The following is a 21,483-nucleotide window of genomic DNA, read 5'->3' as shown; positions in this document are numbered from 1 at the left end:
TGGTTCTTTGGCTGGTTAAAGGGTTCTTCTCAATGTTGGAAAACGCCTTACAGATGGTACAGTGGGACCTTTTAAGAATGTTATATACTGTATAGTACCAGTGTGGTATATTGTTCCACTAAGGGTCAAACAATTCTTCTTTAGGCCTGTCTCTATCTCGAATCTAGCAAATTTTGCCCAAAGGAATTAGAGCGACTTGAACCTCAGAATCCAAAAAAGTAGTGGATGTTGTAGGTCAGCCTTGTTTTTCTCCAATTTCCCAACAAAATCAGAATATTATTGTCCTGAAAATGTGCAAAAGCGAACACATGCACAACCACAGAACCGCTCATGCCTTGTTTTTTCACACAGCTGGGCTAAAGTAAGTTTCGAGACACTTTGCTAAGGACTGATGCTTTGTTTCCTGGTCTCAGCGCTGCACCCAAATATTCATCTTGCTTTTGTCTAGAGTCTGTCAGAGTCTTCATGCGTCTCTATGTCTGACCGCTTTAGTGAATGGAGCTATTGAGAGTCGGGCCAGTGGGCTAGCCCTCACACAAGTACTCTTCAGGCTGCTAATTTATTGCACTGGAGAGAAAACACGTCTACTACATCTGTTAGATGTCACTGCTAATGCAAACCACCACTTTCAACCATACAACTCTGGAATCCTAGAACCTTTAAACCAGGGCCACGGTGAGCTGTTCCTGGACCAGCTGTTCCTCCAGCATGGTTTTATACATGGCTGAAGTCCTCCTTAGAAGCTGCTGGGAGTTGAGCAGAGCAGGTCTGCTTTGCTCATTGAGCAGGTTTTAGCATGTCTGACGCTACTGTAAAGCATTTTCCGCCATTGGTTTGGAGCTGGAGCTACATTACTGTGTCTGCTCTGGAGTTGATTGCATTACCAGCTTGCAGTTATGTGGATATTAGATGAGGTCTAGGAGGCTTGTCTTGTCTGAGGGTCTAGTTAAAGGGTGAGAGGGAAGTGTACTGTATTTTGTTACAGAGTGCAGAACATTAGATAATATGCTGTATATGTTGATTGCTAGTGTAGTGGCTGGTCTGCTATATTTGTGTGTTAAGTTTAGTACTAAATATTAATTAGATCTCTATCACCTCATACATTCATACTGCTAAGAATTTTAATGAGGGATGCATAAGGATATCGGAATCATATTGATATCTGCAGATATTTGCTTTAAAAACATATCAGACAGAAATATATATTGGACAGGTATTTTCTCTATTTGCGTTGACTGTATTTATGTGTCATCAGACATCAGCTGGTAATTGCCTAAAGAATTTCCCAAATATTCCCAAAGATTTCCATATTCATGCATCCCTGATTGCAGCAGTAAGGAAAAATGATCTGTATAAACAGTGTATTTAGTGCCGAATGCTACTCAGGACCCTAACCAGTCTCTAAATCATGATTGCCAGTATGTTGGAAGCTCTGTAAGTTTGTAAGTGGTTGAATGTGAAATGTGCCATTTAACACATGAGCATGAATCTGACCTTGTGTCACCTCTTGAATTCACAAAGCAGAGAATCATAGTAGTCAAAATCCAGTGGGCCTGGATGTAGTCTATGAGCATGTCATGGTCCATGGTCATTTTTCAGTGAGCAGGATTTTTTTTGGAAGTGTTTGTGCAAGTGGAATACACATGCTGACCGGTATCCGATCAGCTGCTGCTCTGTCTGACATGTCTGAATGAGTGTGTGTGTGTGTGTATGTGTGTGCGGTGCAGCTGTGTGACTCAGGTTTCCTGTCTCCTTCCTAAGCCCATGCCGGGTGCAGACTACAATGGAAGAGAGTGCTGTGTGGCAGGGCAAGGCCATGCTCCCTGTTTGTTTCTGCTTCTGCTGACGTCAAACTGACACACACACTACAGCAAGGAGCCTCTGCTGAACACAATAGAGATGAACACACACACATTCATAGGCACACAGTTCACAAACACCCTGATGCACATCATATACTTAACGCCAGTCAAGTGCAGAGAAGGGGTGGGCAATATGATGAGATGTTATCTATATTGGAAAAAATTTGCAATACACTTTTATATATTATGTTGTGAAGTATGCATTGATGTGGGAATTGTGTGCCATATCTGATATTTTTCACACACATACAGAATGTGTAGAAATGCAGTAAAATCAGCTAAAATATCTGCTCTGTATATGTCATTAAATATTGATTTTCAGTTGAGTAGGTTGTTTACATTGCATATTTACAGTATGTGTCTGTTTAGCCTATAACCGTTTAGCTCCGCCCACTGAACTACAATTTTAATGCAGAATAGAATAATACAGTGCAGCCAGTATTTCCATACAGTCCTATGCAAAACCTTATGCACCAGTGGCCAATTTACATGTCTTGTTGAATTGTAAACAGATTCACATCCTCTAGAGAGACACTTCTACACATGTTAAAGCATGATCACTGTTTATTTGCTTAATTTAACATGTTTCAAAAAGAAAAAAAGTGCATTAAATACATAACATACATTTTTCCAATATGTTAAATTTATATTCATATGTTAAATTCACCCTGCCTCACCCATGTGCAATTAAGTGTCAATGTGCAATTATCTGTAAATAATCTGTAAATAATATTATAACAAATATATTATTTTATATTATTATTATATTTATATTATATTTATATTATATTATTTATATTGTATATATACTGGTAATTTATCTACTTTTGCAACTGTGTGTATTACTATCCCTTTGCTGCTGTGACACTGTGAATTTCCCCACTGTGGGACTAATAAAGGATTATCTTATCTCTTATCTTCAGAAGATAAATACCAATTGACATCGGACCAAAAGTGGCCAAAAGACCAGACAATTGCTTGTTTAATTTGATAGGATACAGTGTTCTCATACTGGGATATGGACATACATACAGCTAAGTAACTGTAAATAACGTAGATCAACAGGAGACGTAGGTGTTACATTAGCATAGTCAAACACACGCACACATCATTACAAACATTATGACTGTTTCATGCTGCTAGAAGTCCTAGGCAGGATTTGGTTCAGTTAGCCTCTACGTAGAAGAAGATTAAACTGAAGGAAAATATTTGGACAGCTGGAATATTGAAGTTCAGGGTCAGATCAGACTCTTGATTTCCAATATGCACGGCGAATGACGTCAGAATCAATAGAGGATCAGCGAACATGTGCTTATCTTAAGAAAGCAAAGTAATATCTGCAAATAATGTTTCTCCTTAATGTCTATTTGCTGTGTCCTCCAGAGGCAATGTCTCAGTGACAGTCACAAGACAGTGCTTTTGTAACTCGGGTTTCGGGTTTCAAAGCTGATGCAATCGGGAATTTGTAGTAATAGCAATAATAATAGGATAATATCTATATTCTTCATTCTTTCAAGTCAAGTCAAGTCAAGTCAAGTGGGTTTTATTGTCATTTCAACTACATACAGAGTACACAGTGAAATGAAACAACGTTCCTCCAGGACCATGGTGCAACATAGACACAGTGCATACAAAACACAAGTGCAACACAAACAAGTGCGGACAGACAACACAACACAGTACAGACAGAACAATAATATCTATAATCATCACATTTAATTAAAGTTGACAGGAAAATGAAAGATTTAAGTCTGAGGTTCATTAAGTATTCTTGTATTTTCTACTAAGTATTAAGAACAATCATGTTAAACTAGTATGTAAGTAAGTTGTGTGTAGTCAAGAGGGTGAGGAACTGCAGTGTACAGATATACAGGTACAGACTTTACCAGAATGTTCCTGTGTAAATGGGTCCAGATAAGTGAAAGCAGTAGAATGACCCAGGAGCAGTAATTAGGTCTTTCCTTATGTAAGGAGAGTTTGCAGGTCTAGTCTACTGACCCAGCACATGCTACACAGGATTAGACGTATCAGGTGGGTATGAAGTGTACAGTTTGAGGACAGTAGATGTGTGCCAGCTTTGTTTAAGATTTGTTTATGGATCATCCGTGCTATCAGGTGGATCTGTGTCTGTGTGTGTTTTCACATGCAGTCTTAGGACAAAGTGTACAGTATATATACATATTTCCTCAATGTTGTGATAGAAAGAAAAAAAAAGTAATTTTACAGAAGAAGCAAAAATGATGCAAAAAAGTAAAAAACATTAAGATAGAAAATGTAAATACAATATACATTTTCAATTAATATACATATTTCATGTAGGCCCCTTGATATATATATATATATATATATATATATATATATATATATATATATATATATATATATCAAGGGGCCTACATGAAATATGTATATTAATTGAAAATGTTACCATATATATATAAATGTGTGTGTGTGTGTAATAAATATATACTGCACAATGCCCATATGTGATTGTATGTCCCATTTATGTGTGACCCCATCCTGAGATTATGGTATAAAACCATGTATGTGTGTGTGAGCTGTTTACATTGATGACAGGAACAGCTTAGATCTCATCTTTATGCTGGATCTCATTCCAGTGCAAAGACTATTTACACTGTAAACTATGTTGCAGTTGGCTAAGAGCTACTACTGTGTGTGTGTGTGTGTGTGTGTGTGTGTGAGTATACTGGAGGCAGTAGAGGGAGGGCCCAGCATTAGAGGGCGTGTGTGTAGAGGGTGACACACTCATACACTGGAGGGTAGTCAGCGCACACAGCTCAAAGTGAGTCAGTAACACTATTGCGTCTGTCAAATGCCAAACCTCAGCATTACTTAGCCCTAGCACACGGACACACGCTTACACACATACACTCACAGCAGGACTGAACCCGCCGCTTCAAAATGGGAGCTTGCTGCTTCGAGAGAAAGGAGCACCGAAAGTTTGGAAAAGTTAATTGCTGGAAAAAGGTGAGCTGATGCAGGAGCGGATGTGTTTTACTGTGTGTTTTTTATATGGTTTTGCCTCTGAACAGATGCTGTTACACTCTTTCCAGCGGTTTTAGTGATAAGCTGGAAAGATCACTTCTCTTTTTCTGTTGAACTTAATGCTTCTCTATTCCTCTTGGTGGATATTTCCCTGTCCGAACATACTCTGTGCTCCTGTCAGGCCTTGTGAATGTCTCTAGCATTTAATGCATTTCTACATGCTTGTCAGACATCTGGAACATTGGGCCAATGCTGGGCCAGCGCTGGCAAAGCCGGTCTAATCAAACAGCAGGCAGAGTGATTCAGTGTCTGAGGTCTGCTGAGGTTGCCAGGCTTAACGCTGAGTGTTAACATGCACTGTATAGGGTTATGTAGGCTTTAAAACAGTATCTTTGCATGTATTGTATTAACATGTATTATTTGTATTAATATTAACATTTATGTGAGCCTGTACTAGTTGTATGTACTATCTAGGTCTGTATAGCCTTAAGTACAGGCTTAAATACAGTTTACACAAGCTTATCCTTTATATTATTGTATAGGCTTAAATACAGCATGTTAACAGATACTGTATAGTATTATATAGACATGTTAGGATTGTATAGACTTAATACTATAACTTAATAATAACTTAATAACTTGTACTATATATTATTACCTTAAACACAATATGATAGCAGATGCTATATGGTAGTATATATGCTTGAGATAAAATAACCAATATATATGTTTAACCAGCTGTTCCAGAATATGACATTTCATAGCCAAGTCGAGCCGAAGCTTTCTTTTAAATAGCTCCAATTGAATTGCATTTCTCGTACACATCCTGCTTTCACACCTCATTTCTTCTGTTCAAGAGATACTATGTCCGAGAGATGTGCCTTGCATTCAAACACACAACACACACACATGCACCCACACACATACGCACACAAGCAAATTCAGTCATTTAGGGGAAGTGAGCTGCTGTTTGCTCATGGCTGTTCAGTATGTCAGTCTTACACTGTGCTTCTTTCTCAAGAAAGCTCTTATGTCATAACGTGTGTTTTCCTCATGAACTGGTTTGTCACCTTGAAGTGCGTCAGCAGGTTTCCTAATGCTGATGTTACTTGTGAGCGCTGAAAAGAACAGAATGGACTTACCGCTTACTGCTTACAGTCCAGGCTTCTGTGAATGACACTATCGTGACTAATAATCTCCCTGTTTGGTGGTGCACTCTGTAGGGGCATTCCGCCACATCCCTGCAACACAGAGTCTATAGATCAGTCTGATTCACAGGTGGTGTCTTGTCAGTGGTTTTAATGTGTGCTAGATTTAGTTATTATGCTGAATAATAAGAAAAGTAATAGAAATCCTAAGTAATAGAAATTTGCTGCTTTGCTGCTGTATACTTTTATATACTTATGATTTGAAGGGGAGGGGGCTTGATTTAGGCTATATTAATGAACAGGGGAGAATATGCTGGTGCATATTACGTGGTCAGAAGCTTAATTGACCTAGAGAACAGGAATCAAACTGATGGACTATTTCAGAACTAAGCAGGAAAAGCTCATAGAAATGAGTAGAGTGCGGCCTTCTTAGGTTTATGCTGCCCACTAGTGGAGGGGAAGTGTAGTGAAGAAAAAAGAAAAAAACACAGCTTTACAGAGTTGCGTTACAGCATGAAAACGTCTAAAACTCCTGAACAAAATTCCCAAATATTCCTAATCCTAATTTGAACTAAATAACAAGCCAGAGCCTGTAGATTATAATATTTAGAGGAACATATTCTCTCTATTAAAATCCCATTATTCTTCTGGGCCCTCTTTTCCCAAAGCATGTAAATATTAAGATCATTTAGAATGGGGTTAGATGGGCAGGCACTAGACAAAGCTTTCTGAGAATGAAATTCCACCTGGAATGACAGTGCATTCCAGCTGCGCGCAAAGTCACAGAGCCGCCTGGAATGTGCTGCTGGTGGAAATGGAAGGGAAGATGACACTGAGCTTGGAGGATCCAGAATAGCTCAGACACGTACACATACAGGCTACCCCCCCACCACCACCACACACAGACACTGCAGCAGAATGCACAGAGATTCTCTCTGCCATTGTTTTTCTTTCCCTCTTGTCTGCTCCGTCCCTCCCACTCTTTTTCTCACAGAGACACACAGTGAAACGCTTATACACATACACACACACTCACGCACACACACAGTTCTCAGCTGGAAATCTGAAATCTTCTCATGGCTGTTTTGGAATTGCACTCACGTATTGTCTTCTCATACATGAGGATTCGAGGCAATCTCTCTCAGAGGACGTAGCCAAAACACAGTCATCTTAACATTTCCAGGACATCTTTATTACATTACTGCTGTGAAATTGCAGCCTTGTAACCATTCCCATCATTTGAAAACTGCCCTATAAATTGTGTGATGACTAACAGGAATAACATCTCGTTACATTTATCATACAGTTATTGTCCCCATTTCTTACAGGGATTTTAGTTTAGCACTGTGGCTGGATTTGGATTTGTTGTCTCTGAATAATTGAGATTCCAGGCAGCCTGGCCAGCAGCAGCAGGGTGGTCAGTGGTCAGTCCCGCTCACTGGGGCTTTCCCTGCCAGTGGACTGTGCCCTCCTGGCTGCAGCAAGGACAGCCTATTGATTCTGGCTGTCTGCCTGCTGCCGTTAAACAGTGTGTGAGTGTGTTGTATGTGTGTGTGTGTACGTGTGTGTGTGTGTGTGGCGGGGCTGCCTGTGTGTGGCGGGGCTGCCTGTGTGTGGTGCTGAACCGCAGAGATGCCCTCGTGATGCTTTGGCGGCCGCCATGTTTGGACAGACAGGGAGAACAAGCAGCTTCTGCAGCAGCAGCCTGGGTCACGTGATGCTGTTGCCATGGCGTTGAGATGTAATTTGGTGGTGCTCGGATGGAAGAGAGTGAGAGCAAGAGAGAAAAAGAGGAAAGAGTAGAGAGAGAAAAAGAGACAGAGAAAGAAGGAAAGAGAGACCAAAAAAGTAGACAAGCAAAAGCAATTATCCCAGGCTCACTCTTTCCCTTTCTCCCGCTCTCTCTCTTTTTTTCCTTTCTTCGCGCTCTCGCCCTTCTCCCAGCAGCATCTCTTGCACTTGCAGGGTAAAAATAGCCCAGGGCTCCGTTTAAGACCCTGTGTGGGTGCTGGAGAAGAAGCCAGTGGTCTGCGACAGTCTCTGCAACAACCAAACACAACGTTCTGCTGTCCTTCAGGATTGCTTTACCTGGCATTTCTATTTCACACCTCCACCAAGTCACATCTTTTTGTGTGCGCACCCTGTATTTTAATTCCAAAAGTCCATCAAAATGCCAGGCCCAGGGTTCTACCTGAATGCTAGAGGGGATTTGAGAAAAATGGGGGCATCATACTGTCTCCTATCTCCCCCCTTTTCCCTTCTTCCTTCTTTCCTTTCTTTCCCTCACATAACTAAGCAGGGGTCTCCCCCCTCCTCTACCATCTTTCTGTCAAATCGCGTGTGCCCTGGCCAGTGTGTTGCTGGGGCTGACAAGCTGCAGGGATAGAAGGAGAGATAGAGAGAGGGAGGGAGGGGGGTAAAGCGAGCAAACTCACATAGAGAGAAAGAACAGGGAGAGAGAGGGAGCTGCAGCAGCACTGGAGCAGCACTAATCCAGCAGAGGAAGCCCCCCTCCAGCTAGATGAGCATCCCTGTGTTTTTCCTCATCCCTCCCTCCCTCCATCCCACCCTCCCTCTGCTCTCCCCGCGCCTCATCTCCTCCATAATTTATCAGCGCTAGCAGACGCTCCGCTCCAGCTCCAGCTCCAGCCCGGACGGGTGCTGCCTGCCTGACCGCCGCAGCCATGGAGAGTGTGTGCCGGAGTGTGTTGGCCCTGAGCCGCAACATCAAGCTCCGTCCGCTGTGCAGCCGCTGATCCGGAGGAGAGGAGAGAAGCAGGGATTTTTTCACTCCGAAGAATCCCTGTCGTCTGCCTCTCTCTCTGGCTCTCCCCTTCTTCGAGCTGTGGATTTTTTTTCCCATTACTATTTATTTCATTTTTCGGATATTAATCAAAATCCAAAATGCCTGAGGCGAACTACCTTCTCTCTGTGTCCTGGGGTTATATTAAGGTGTGTATTCGGATCATGGTGGTGATTCGGTTGCTGCGTGTGTGTTCTGCTGGCTGGCTTGGTGGTCTCTGTGGTCTGGGAGACACTGAGAATGAATGCATTCTGCTGCCCTGTCTGGGGCGCCTCTGCTGGAATGTATAGTGTCGGATTCCCTTTGGGTTCCTCGGCATAATTAGTTTAAAATGAGCAGAAATGTGATCAAATCTATTTAAAAACATTGTAGCATGATTGTCTGATGAGTGTGGAATGACGTTTTTTAACAACCTGCACGGTTTTTCTGATGTGACGCAGGATATGGCTGCCTTTCTTCCCAACTTATTTAATTATATATTCAATTGTTTATTTATTTCTGACAGTTTGCGGATCTGCAGAATTGACCACAGGCTCATTGATGTTTTAATACACAGTATATTTTAGCAGATTTTGCTGTTTGCTGAATTTCAGTAGATATGCCAGTTCACATATTCGCTGCGTATCCCATATTCTGCTCTGCCCACTGGCTTGTATGGAATATTAATGAAATATTGTACAATTTGGTAACATAATCTTCTATACAGAGACTATACAGAGACTTCTATACATATAATGTTCCCCTTTACCATCACCATCAGAATCGGACTGGAAAGAATTTGAGCAGTAAACATGTTTGGTGGTTTGATGTAGATTCTTCCTGTGGGTTTCAAACCAAAGCTTCACTTTAACCATTCCGTCTCTTTCCTTCTTTTTCTACAGTTTAAAAGAATGCTGAACAGGGAGCTGACGCACCTCTCCGAGATGAGCAGATCTGGCAACCAGGTGTCAGAGTTCATCTCCAACACCTTCCTAGGTAACTACCCAATTCCTTGGAAGCATACATGCAACATAAATACTCATACACACTTCAAATGTCACAGATTTCCTGCTGCTAGGATTTCAAGAGGGATTTGGGAAGTGTCAGATGCATATGATTAATAGAAAGTGCTAATTGAGAATAAAGACATCAAATTACATAAAAACACTCCAAATGAGCGTAATTGTAAGGCACCGAGGCAAAGAAGGAAAGGAGGACAATGTTACAAGAGAGGAAAGAAATGGAAAGGTCGGAATATGGATTGTTGACAACTGGAGCACTTGGGGAAAAGCGTTAATTTTGCCTTTATAAATGGTGCGCCATCAGCTTCTGTCTAGCCAGGGAGCTCAGCATCATAGAAAGAGCAAGAGACAGAGAGAGAGAGAGAGAGAGAGAGAGAGAGAGAGAGAGAGCAAGAGAGAGATCCCCAATGCAGTAGTCAGCAGAAACAAGAAGGGAGGGGGTATATGAGTAACAGAGATGGAGAGGGAGAGATGGAGAGTGGGAGAGATGCAGGTAAGCAATGGTGGGGGGGATCCTGCTGTAGAGAGAGGCTTACGGTGGAACCCCTGTAATGGAACCGGCAGGCAGCAGAACCTATGAGTCATCCAGATCTCTACTTCAGAGAGGGACACCATTACAGCGCCACACACACACATTCACGAACACACACATACACACCATATACACAGGTTTGGGGTATTTTCAGCCAGTACATGTTGTCTTGAACAGCACTGCGTAACATAAAAATCAGCTAGTAGGATGGTCACCTTATCATTTATTTAGAACCGCAGTCTGCTCTGTTAGCTATTATTAAGGCTCTTATTAATCAAAGTATTATAAATGAAATTGAATGGAACAATTACAAATCATCTGTAGCCCTTCAAAGATTCCAAAGCCAACCTCGGAAGCCTTTAAAAACGATGGGGCATCATTGCAAATATGCTTTATCTTCAAGGAAATTTCAAACTAATCAGTGCTGACCTAATGAAATTGCATATTTCAATCAATTACTTTTTAATTGATTCATTAGGTTTGACCAAGAAATCATGACAGCCTTATTAGCAGCCATCCGCTTTTCCACACCTGTTTTGACGCAGTATTTTCCTGCTCCTTTTGCCTTAATGAGACATAGTCTGTGCTCCTGGATTAGGATTAAGAGTGTTTTGGGTTTGGTGGGATTATTGAGGCTGTTAGTTATGAGGCATCTGTGAGCTCTGTCACGTGTCGCTGCCCTGCTCTGGCACTGTTTGCATGGAAAAGAGCAAGCATAGCACAGCTCTCTCTCTCTCTCTCTCTCTCTCTCTCTCTCTCTCTCTCTCTCTCTCTCTTTCTCTCTCTGTGGCATCTGGAGCTTAGAGCAAGCATATGCAGCTTGCCTGGTGCTCTTTAATTTTTGATAGTGAGTGGAGGGAGCTGAGGTGTGAGAGTGACATGTGACCGCATCCTGGAGGGAGGAGGGATAGGAAAGGGTTGGCTTGAAGGGAACATGAAAACATGAGAAAAAACGATGCATGAGCATGCATCCTACACTGAGGATGCTGTAAAGACATGCTCTTACTCCTGCTTCAGTGCCGCTAATTCTAATAAAAAAAGCCAAACATAGCGAGCAAGAAGTCAAGATGTACTGGATGGACTCAACAAGAATATTCATCCATCTCTACATCACTTTCAGTTCAGATCTACTGCAGGCGTCCTGTAGCGTCAATCAGAAAGCAGGCATTTCCAGTCGAAATCATTCAGGGAGAGCGGTACAGTGTGTACAGCCAGCACTGTAGCTTCCAATAGTGCTTAGTGTATGAGGTGCTGGAGTGCTGACGATAACAGCTGTAATGAATTAATGACCTCTCGCTCTTCCTCTTCTTCAACAGCTCAGACACTTTTGAGACTATTACCTCGCATTATCACACTCATTCAGTCGCGTTAGTGTAGGAGGAAGCCGGCGAGATGGAGACAGTCGTTATCATCGGGCTAATTGAATAAGCCCCGTGGGACTGAGCGCTGGCTTCGGGTGGAATCTTGGCGCTAGAGAATAAGTCAAATAAGGAAAGAGTTTGTTCAGAGCCTCTGCCCCTTGAAAAGAAAAAAAAGTTATGTCTTTGACCTTATCCCACCATTACTCATCTCATAAGAACTTCACCTTTGTGTGGGTCTCGAAGAGCACTGTTAAAAATAAACGTTCTTGGCTTGCACACACTGTTCTAGAGAAAATCCTTAATCAGTATAAATTTCTCCAACGTTAAAAGAGGTTTCTCCATATTGTCTTGTAAAGAACCATTGAATACCACCTTAAGTGTTTGGTCACATTATCTGGAGATTGCAGGTTCAATCCCTTGGCGATGCCACATTATCGTCGGGCTGGGACTCCAAGAGAGAATAATTGGCCTTGATCTTTCTAGGTGGCCTTCTCTCGCTCCCTGAATCAGTAGCCAGTGTTGGTGCCTGGTAGCTGATATAACAGCATTAGTGATTAGTGTTCTCCTCCAAGCATGTTCAACTATCTAACGAAGCATTTGGCTGGCTTTACATTTCCAGAGGAAGCACAGGCTCCCTCCCAGCACTGGTAGTGTAGTGAGATGGGGAGATCCAGCCAGTAGATGGGAACTGGGGACAAATTAGGGACAAAATCTGGAACCAACATTGGTTCTTCTATTGGCATCACCCAGTAAAATGGATTTTTTTAGGTCTTATTTCTCAGGAACCTGCTCCCCCAGCGCGCCTGTCGTTTTTGATTCATTGTCAGTGCAATCCGCCAAAGTACTGACCTTTGGAGAGGCCGTATGAAGTGCAGAAATGCCAGGGTCCCCTGCAGTGGGCTGGGCGGTAGTGCTGCAGGAGAGCAGAGAAGCTGAGAGGGAGAGTGCAGGTTTCAGTTCATTCTTAGTCTCTGTGTTCTCCAGGTGGCTTGCTTGTGAATGTGTGACCCCCCCATCACACACACACATACGCACACTGCACTAAGAGCAGGTGTGAGCTTTTCAGCTGTCCTGGTGCACCTGGGTCTCTCTTGGGCATAGCAGCTGACGTCACTCAAGCAAAGGCAGTACACAGGCAGTGGTTTAGCCACAGTGGCTCTTTGTTCATGAATGTGCTCTGTATGGCCATTACAAAGATGAGATTGAGGACTCTGGAATGTCATCCAGCCACAGTTCTCTCATACATTGCTATTACTGTAGATTACCCAAAGAATGCCTAAAATAAGACTTCAGCTGAGGCTCTGGAGGCAGATACTGATGTGTGGTTGCTGTTGTAAAAAAAAAAAAAACAGTAACTTAGCTTAAAATCAGTAGCTTAAAATATTCATAATGGAGTAATATCCTTGATTTCCCTTTCCTCATTAACATTGCACCGATTGTTTCTGTTCATGGGCCTTCAAGACACAGCATCGCTGTTCTGAACTGCCCAGTATTGTGCCCAGACTGAAAAACTTATGATTTCAGTGTGAAGGGGCGGGGCTTATCTTATGGAATTATACAGGGTTTTTTTGTGACATCACAAAAGACTATGCAAGGCTGTTGTTGCAGTTTAGTTGCCATTTATGGACTATATTTGAAATTAGTAGTGAAAAAAGTTTTTCTATAGTGTAAAAACTAGTATAAGTTTTCCGACAAACTTTTCCTATGAAACAACAGGGCTAATGTGTTTGTTCTGGCTGTTTCCTGCAGACAAACAGAACGAGGTAGAGATCCCTCCACCCACACCGAAAGCCCGGGAAAAGAAGAAGAAGCAGCAGTTGATGACTCAGATCAGCGGCGTGAAGAAAGTGTCTCACGGGCCCAGCCTCAACTGCGGCATCGCCCGCTTCGGTGTCAAAACTGACAAGGAAGACCTGCTGTCTAAGGTGAGAAACAGAGATGAGCTGTCAGATTTCGTTCTTCTGAGGGAAAGCTTTTTATGGTGAATAGGACTTTCAGAATTCTTACCAGAGTTTTCTCTGCGTTTTCTATCTGCAGGAGTTGGAAGATCTGAACAAATGGGGCTTGAATATCTTCACAGTGTCTGAGTATTCCAACCACCGTCCTCTAACATGCATCATGTATGCTATCTTCCAGGTCAGTCACGTTTCCTTCCTAGTTTCTCTTCTCCAGCATATGTAATCAAGGTGTGCTTGACGTTCCACCTTTATTCCCTTTCTAACCTGCATTTTTCGTCCCTTTTGGACAGGAACGAGACTTGCTAAAGACATTTAAGATCCCGGCAGATACATTTGTGACATACATGATGACGCTGGAGGATCACTACCACTTAGATGTGGCTTACCACAACAGTCTTCATGCTGCCGACGTGGCTCAGTCCACGCATATTCTCCTCTCCACACCTGCCCTAGATGTAAGAACCCCTTTTGAGACCTCAATTCTGTTCAAAGCAATATATGATTAAACATGGGAATAGGCGGTCTTCCATGTTACTTGTGTGCATGTGTGCTGTATATTGTATATTGACCTGCTTTTTGTTTTTTTCCTTCTCACAGGCTGTCTTTACTGATTTGGAAATCCTGGCTGCCATTTTTGCAGCGGCCATCCATGATGTTGACCATCCGGGTGTTTCTAACCAGTTCCTCATCAATACGAGTAAGTGGATGGCCAGAGTTTGCCAGAGTCATGGAATGCGAGCCTGAACACTGCTCAGATGGTTAAACGTTCCTCTCTTTTTTTCTTCTGCAGACTCTGAGCTGGCCCTCATGTATAACGATGAGTCAGTGCTGGAGAACCACCACCTAGCCGTGGGCTTCAAACTCCTTCAGGAGGAAAACTGTGACATCTTCCAGAACCTCACAAAGAAGCAGAGGCAATCGCTCAGGAAGATGGTCATCGACATGGTGCGATATATCTATCTTTAGTTCTTCTGTGTCTTGCTGTAATACATTCACGGCTCCAAGCTGTATCAAACAAAGGCTAAGTTTGGCTTTCGCCCTTGTCTCCAGGTACTTGCCACAGACATGTCTAAACACATGAGCTTACTAGCTGATCTGAAGACTATGGTGGAGACGAAGAAAGTTACCAGCTCAGGAGTGCTGCTTCTGGACAATTACACAGACAGGATACAGGTAGGAACCATTCCGAGCTGTGTGTGATTGAGTCTCCTGGTGAAAGCAGTGAACCTCCCCCACCTCTACCCACTCCTGATTGATCTAATTAATGTTCAGCGGAGGGCAGGTACAAGGTTGGATCGTTAGAAAAGCCACCCACTGTGACCATTCCTCTCCTCCACTCAGTTTTTATGGCTTCCTAATAGTCTCGGTTTCTCCCAGCCTCCCCTCTGCTCCCTTACCAACTGCTCCCTCATTAAGATAAATGACGTGACAGTGAAGGATTAGCTCTGACTGCTCTCAGTCTAAAGCCGAGCAAACCAACCTACCCGGCACTGAGCATGTAGATTCCGGCCGGACGGAGGGCTGCGATTGCAAGTAATGAAACCCATTGGTTCTAATCAGGGACCTATTGACTTTCCATTTAGGTTCTCCGCAATATGGTGCACTGCGCTGATCTGAGCAACCCCACCAAGTCTCTGGAGCTGTACAGGCAGTGGACGGACCGCATCATGGAGGAGTTCTTCCACCAGGGAGACCGCGAGAGAGAGCGAGGCATGGAAATCAGCCCCATGTGTGACAAACACACAGCCTCAGTGGAAAAATCACAGGTCAGAGTCTGCAGAGTTTGCAGCACCTTCTCTTTTGCACCTTCTGATGTTGCAGTCAATGACTAAACGATTCAGAATTCAGAACTTATGGCATCTGCTTTGTCTGTAGGTCGGTTTCATCGACTACATTGTCCATCCGCTGTGGGAGACGTGGGCCGACCTGGTCCACCCTGATGCTCAGGACATCCTGGACACACTGGAGGACAATCGGAACTGGTACCAGAGCATGATCCCCCAGAGCCCTTCACCACCCTTCTACCAGCCCGACAAAGAGGGCCACGGCGGGGGACCGGGGGCGGACAAGTTCCAGTTCGAGCTCACGTTGGAGGAAGAGGACTCAGAGGGCACGGAAAAAGATGAGCAGAGTCAGGGAGATGAGGACGAGGACGAAGAGGAGGAGGATGAAGCAGAAGACGAGGAAGATCAGGGGGAGGAGATGGAGTCGGCTACCACGCACATCCAGATTGTGACTCAAGACGCCTCACCGGTGGACACATAGAATCCCGTTCCCGCGTTAGTGGGTAGTACGCGTTTTTTGTCCTCACAACCTTGCAGTCGATGCAGTTTTTAAACGAAGCCCAGAGAGGGAGCTTTTTTTCGGCCCTCTCAGGAGGAGGATGACTGGCCCTCCTTGCACTTGAGTTTGGAGCCAGTTTGGTTGGAGCTCTCAGGAAATAAATGCTGCAGACATTTTGGAGCTGAATGATTGACAGGTGACTGTGAGAATCATGAAGGATTGGGGCCAACTGTAGACCTTTTGTTTGTCTGGCGGGCAAAGGTTTTTTTGGAGGAGTCGACACTACTGAGAGGACTAGAGTTCTTTTTGTACCAAGTGGACGTTTTTTCTAAAGCTATCTATGGGGATATGTTGGGGTAGCAGACGAACTACTGATGAATAAGTATTTGTAAAGAAAGAAACTGTTTACTTTTCTGTACCATTTGTCTAAAGACTTTGTGTGCCTTTTTTACTATTGTCTTTTTAATAGTCTTTTTTATTTATTGAACACACTTTAGTATAACTGTACATGCAAATGTTTTTTCGTTTGTTTGTTTTCTAAAGGCAAACCAGACAGCTTACCTGCAGAATCATTTTATAAGCCGAAGAGAAAACTCAGTGTCTTCCTTTATATTTGGCAATATGACGAAATAATCCAAATGTCTGACTATGTTCAGAAAGCTTAGAAATGTATATTCCAGTGAAAGATGCACTTTGTCATTTTCAAAAATGTGTCTATTTTGTTTTTCCTTAATGAGCGCATCATTTACACCCACCCACTTCACTGCAAACCTAACATTCAGAACCACACACCCATGATTTGAGATCTGGCACACCTAGAAGTAAGGAACTCGTACAGTCTGAAAGCTCAAACTCTAATTAGTTCATGAATCTGATGTAGTCGTCCTCGCCTTTTGGTTCTCTAAACCTTAAAAGAGATTTGTCTGCACACTTGCCGTTTAATTTGCCCTCACCTTAATCTACCCGGTGATGAGACCTATGCAGTTGCCTTCAGAATGAGCTTTTGTGACTTCTAAGGAAATTGCTTCAAAAAAACAAACAAATAAATAAATAAATAAAATAGACCTGGGAACCATTAGCTTTCAATCTTTCAATCTTCCCCTAATTCGGCCTTGAAGGCAAGCTTAAAAAAACATCTTCCATTCACTGACGTCAGTTAAATTTGTGTCACCATCACATGATACATTTCCTGGGGTTTGAGCTTTCAGAGTTTGATTTGACAACATGATTACATTAATTTCACCAGAACAAATCATGACATTTCTTTTAGAGTCTCAAATGTAGCCCAGTTTTACACATTTAAACCCCAGCGCTGGTCCAGCATAGGGCTAATTTGCCATTGTGTTTGACCACAATCAGATTGTTTGTATATTTTTATAAACGTCAGCACCCATTATTGTCCAGTTTATCTGGTCTATGTCTCACTATTAGGGATAGTGTATGGCCAAAGTAGCATGCAAAAGTGTGTATGTGCGTGCGAGTGTGTGCGAGGCTCGAATGTTTTTTGTGTATGAGGATTACTTCTGTCATCTGCTCATGCCTTTTCACCTTGACTCCTTGGTTTGGTTTGTTTATATTAGCTCAAGTCGGTCCTTTGCTGTTCATAACAGTGTATTTATTACCTTTGACTGTACATAAGGAATGATGTTTCTTTGTAAATTTATTTTTAATTTATATGCACTTGCATTACCTAAAATTGGTGGTGTTTTTTGTGTAGTGGGCTCTTGGATCGAGTCTGTTATATTTGGTAATATACAGTTTTTTTTTGTTTTAAATATTGCTGAATATATATATATATATATATATATATATATATATATATATATATATATATTACTATATAGGCTATATTTATATATCGCACAATTTACAACTGCCCAGAAAAGTAGCTTAAGAGACACACAACCCATTGGTTACGGGGAGAGTCTGTAGATAAGACACAAGATCATACTGTAGACATTCTGTCAGATATTAGAAGCTTCGTGTATCACTGTTTGGTGCAACATCGAAAACTTGATACCACAAGATTGTACACAGAGCGGCACTCCAGTGGAAACCTCTGCAGCTTTTTGAATGCAGATTGCTAAGAACGGCTCAGAAATCTTTATACACGCTGGACTCGCAAAACCACACATTATTGGTCACAAATGTCACAACCTCTGAACACCAATGTGAAATTGATATGAGTTTCAACAGAAATGTGATCTGTAATTATTTGTGCTAATGTGAACTATTTTTCTGACCTTGTTAGCAGTTTTGAAATTCAAAATGTCGGTATAACTTTGTTCATCTATGTTTAAGATCTTTTGGTCCGCTTGGCGTCCAAAAGGGTTAGGCCGAGTTAGTACTATCTGCATGAGGGATGGGTTTTTTCGTCTAGTAATCCCACATTGTTGCAGGTGAATATTTAATGTTTCACACAATGTATGGTATAATATTGTATATTGTGTTCAATAAAATCGAAAACTACTTTTCTATGAAGTGATTAAAAACGAAGCATGAATATAATTTCCTTGTCATGGTATTTTTATATATATATATATATATATATATATATATATATATATATATATATATATATTAGTCTAATCTACATAGCCCTACAAACAGGGTTCTTCAAGGGTTCTTAACAACTTAAAGAAATGGTTCTTTACAACTTAAAAACATGTTTACACAAATACATCTTTTAAAAATGGTTAAATGGTTCTTCATATACAAGGAAAGCCTCTTACAGATTGGTCTTTCTAGTTTCATTATTCAGTACTATATAGAACCCTTGGGCTCAAGTTATTTGGATAGTACAGTTTTGCCCTCTATAGATTATCTATAGATGTGTAAATTGTTAACAAACTATTTGGAACTCTGAAGTTGCCTCTCCATGGCGTTATGCTGTCATCAAGTCCACCTCATTCACTGTATATATATATATATATATATTGGTAGCATGTACCTCCTTTTTCACATGTGGATGAGAGTAAACCATTAAAAGAACAGGCTACAGTGTTTGTGTTTCTGCTAAATAACTTAACACCAAATATTTCTGGTTAGTGCTCTACAAAATATCTTGTTTTTCCCATGTGTTTGAAATTCTCACAAGCATATGATATCAGCATGCTATATGAATCATCACAAAAATACATGTCAACTGCAATTCAAAACATAAAAAACATAAAGCAGGGCTTTCAGGATACTGAGCAGTGAGATGGGGGTTATTTGAGGCAGCAGGGAGATGAATTGCACTGGGCCTGTGACTGTGGCAAGTCTCAGCTTGCACAGCGCTGAATGAAGTATGACAGGGTCACATTGCGTCATGCCCTCCCGATCCTACTCCCGCTCTGTTCCTCCAGCTAAAGCGGCTCCTCACATCACACCACACACCCTGCACTGCCAGCTTAACTCCTGCCAGGCCCTTTAATGGAGGTTTATGTAAGGGGAAAGAAGGAAGAGCATTCCTTTTTTTTTCCTGGCATAAAGTGTTTATTTCTCATCTGTTCACACTGCTGAAATCACAGTTTGAACTGAAAGTGGAGAGAAGTGACTGTTAATATTATAACTGTGTACAAGTGAGAACAGGCATTCATAAAAGCTACATTTACAAATTAGAAGGGATGTCTAAATACCTTTGGACCTCCCTTTTAACCATGTAATCCCTTAGCAGAAGCCACCCAAACTCCAGCCAATAGTGCTCTGAGTTCCCCCCACCACCCCCCCCCCCCCCCCCCTCCTAATGGTCTTGATGGAATGGTCCAAACTAGCTTCAGGCAATTTTAGCAGTCTCTGAAGCGGAAGTGCACTGTTCTACTGTGCAGCAACATCTGCACAAATATGACCTTCATGAAAGGAAAACTTTTCCTGTGCTCTCACCACAAAATTCTGTGGAAAATCAAGAAAAACCTTTTTTGTTGCAATGGGTAAAATGTTTGGGAAAAAAAAGGTTTCATGAAAGCACAGCTCTCCATCTGTGTTGCAGCAAGTCCAAGGATGAGGGATGATTCAATGAAATACCAGAAAAGTCTGCAAGCAAACATCACAAAAGAGCTGATAAAAAGAGGACCGCTCCTACATCAGGATAATGATCCTAAACTCACCTCAGAATCCACAGTGCACAATCCTCAGGAGGTGTAAGCTGGAAGTTTTGACATGACCTCCAGAGTTACCCAACCTAAATGTCATTGACATCTCTTTAGAAAGGGCTAAAATCCCAACAACCAAAAATCAGACGACTCTTAACTGGCCACAAGCGTTTACAAGCAGCATACTTCCGATACTTGCCAAAGAGGGGAGCGTTACTGACCAGTACTGACCATGCAGGGTGCCCAAACATTTGCTTCAAGCCTTTTTAATTTTTTGTTATGTTGACACTGTAAAAGATGGGGGGAAAAGTGATCTTGCTTCAAATATTAAAGAAGTATATCATCTTTAACCTCTATACCTTTTAAAGATTTGCTCATACTTTAGTAGCTTAGCTATTCACAGTAACAGATTTGAACAGGCATATCCGAACTTTTGCACGCCACTGCCTTTGTGTGTGTGTACAAGCCTACACTGAGGCATGTGCTGTAGTAATACAACTCTGAACAGATTCTGGTTAGCCGTGGAGCCCTAGATGCTCTCGGCACTTGGCGGCTCTTCTTGGAGAAAACTCACGTCACCAGCCTTTCCTACTAATTGGCCAGCAGTTAAAAATAGCTGGAGCTGGCCAACATGGGACTGATTTGCAGCTTTCATTTACAAAGCTAATACGCTCTCAGAGGGAGCTTTCCTTATATTTTCAGCTCATGTTCTTTATCTTGGGTAGGCATTTCATTCCGACTAGCGCTTGAAACCACAGCCTCCTTCTGTCTTCCTGAAGTCATAGGAACTACTATATATATATATGTATGATACTATTTAAACCTATGTATTTAACACTGTTTTGGACTAAATATTAATAGAAATAAATATAAATATTCAAACGCATTGCATTCTACCCAAAAATAATAGCTCTCATTCTACTTTGAAAAAATAATACACAATACAGAAGAGATTAATCAGAAAAACTAACGTTGGGTTGTCAGCAAAGGTAACTGTGGAGTTTTTAAGAATCTACTCTGGATCAGTTAACCCAAAATAGACTGAATTTAAAAACTAAGAATGCAGCAATATAAAAACTGTGGGATGTCATGTGCATATACTATGTGGACAAAAGTATTGGGACACCTGCGTATTCATTGCTTCTTCTGAAATCAAAGGTCTCAAAAAAGAGGTTATGCTGATTTTGTTGGAGTAACTGTTTCTACTGTCCAGGGAAGACTTTTCTGTTTCACTGATTGCATTCAGTGACAAGAGCATTAGTGAGGTCTGTATGTTAGATACCACCTCATATCCAATTCCTATATCATCCCAAAAGTACTGGATGGAGCACCATCATTCCTGAGAACAAAGTTTCACTGCTCCACAGCTCAATGCTGGGGGCTTCATACCTCTCTAGCTCACCCCTGGCATTAGGCATTGTGCCAATAGGATCAAGTTTAGAGAGTCCTATTCTAT

General features: G+C 41.9%; 1 protein-coding gene across 4 annotated transcripts in view; it reads left to right on the top strand.

The window, feature by feature from the left end:
- pde4ba (phosphodiesterase 4B, cAMP-specific a) overlaps positions 1 to 18,462 on the top strand; it is a 199,244-nt gene extending 180,782 nt beyond the window's left edge. For 3 of the 4 annotated variants that reach the window (XM_072684239.1, XM_072684240.1, XM_072684241.1), the window contains 9 exons: positions 9,701 to 9,794; positions 13,463 to 13,638; positions 13,751 to 13,849; positions 13,962 to 14,126; positions 14,269 to 14,368; positions 14,462 to 14,616; positions 14,722 to 14,844; positions 15,255 to 15,437; positions 15,547 to 18,462. In XM_072684239.1, the coding sequence (XP_072540340.1) occupies positions 9,701 to 9,794; positions 13,463 to 13,638; positions 13,751 to 13,849; positions 13,962 to 14,126; positions 14,269 to 14,368; positions 14,462 to 14,616; positions 14,722 to 14,844; positions 15,255 to 15,437; positions 15,547 to 15,936 (1,485 nt within the window). In that variant the 3' untranslated portion in view covers positions 15,937 to 18,462. Of the gene's footprint in view, positions 1 to 8,190; positions 8,969 to 9,700; positions 9,795 to 13,462; positions 13,639 to 13,750; positions 13,850 to 13,961; positions 14,127 to 14,268; positions 14,369 to 14,461; positions 14,617 to 14,721; positions 14,845 to 15,254; positions 15,438 to 15,546 lie in introns of those variants that run through there. The other variant, XM_072684242.1, reaches the window with a different exon arrangement.
- Positions 18,463 to 21,483: the final 3,021 nt, after the last annotated feature.

This window comes from Salminus brasiliensis, chromosome 7 (genome assembly GCF_030463535.1).
Source record: "Salminus brasiliensis chromosome 7, fSalBra1.hap2, whole genome shotgun sequence".
Taxonomy (NCBI): Eukaryota; Metazoa; Chordata; class Actinopteri; order Characiformes; family Bryconidae; genus Salminus; species Salminus brasiliensis.
The sequence above is the reverse complement of the archived record's forward strand: the minus strand, read 5'-3'. Positions and strand labels throughout refer to the sequence as shown.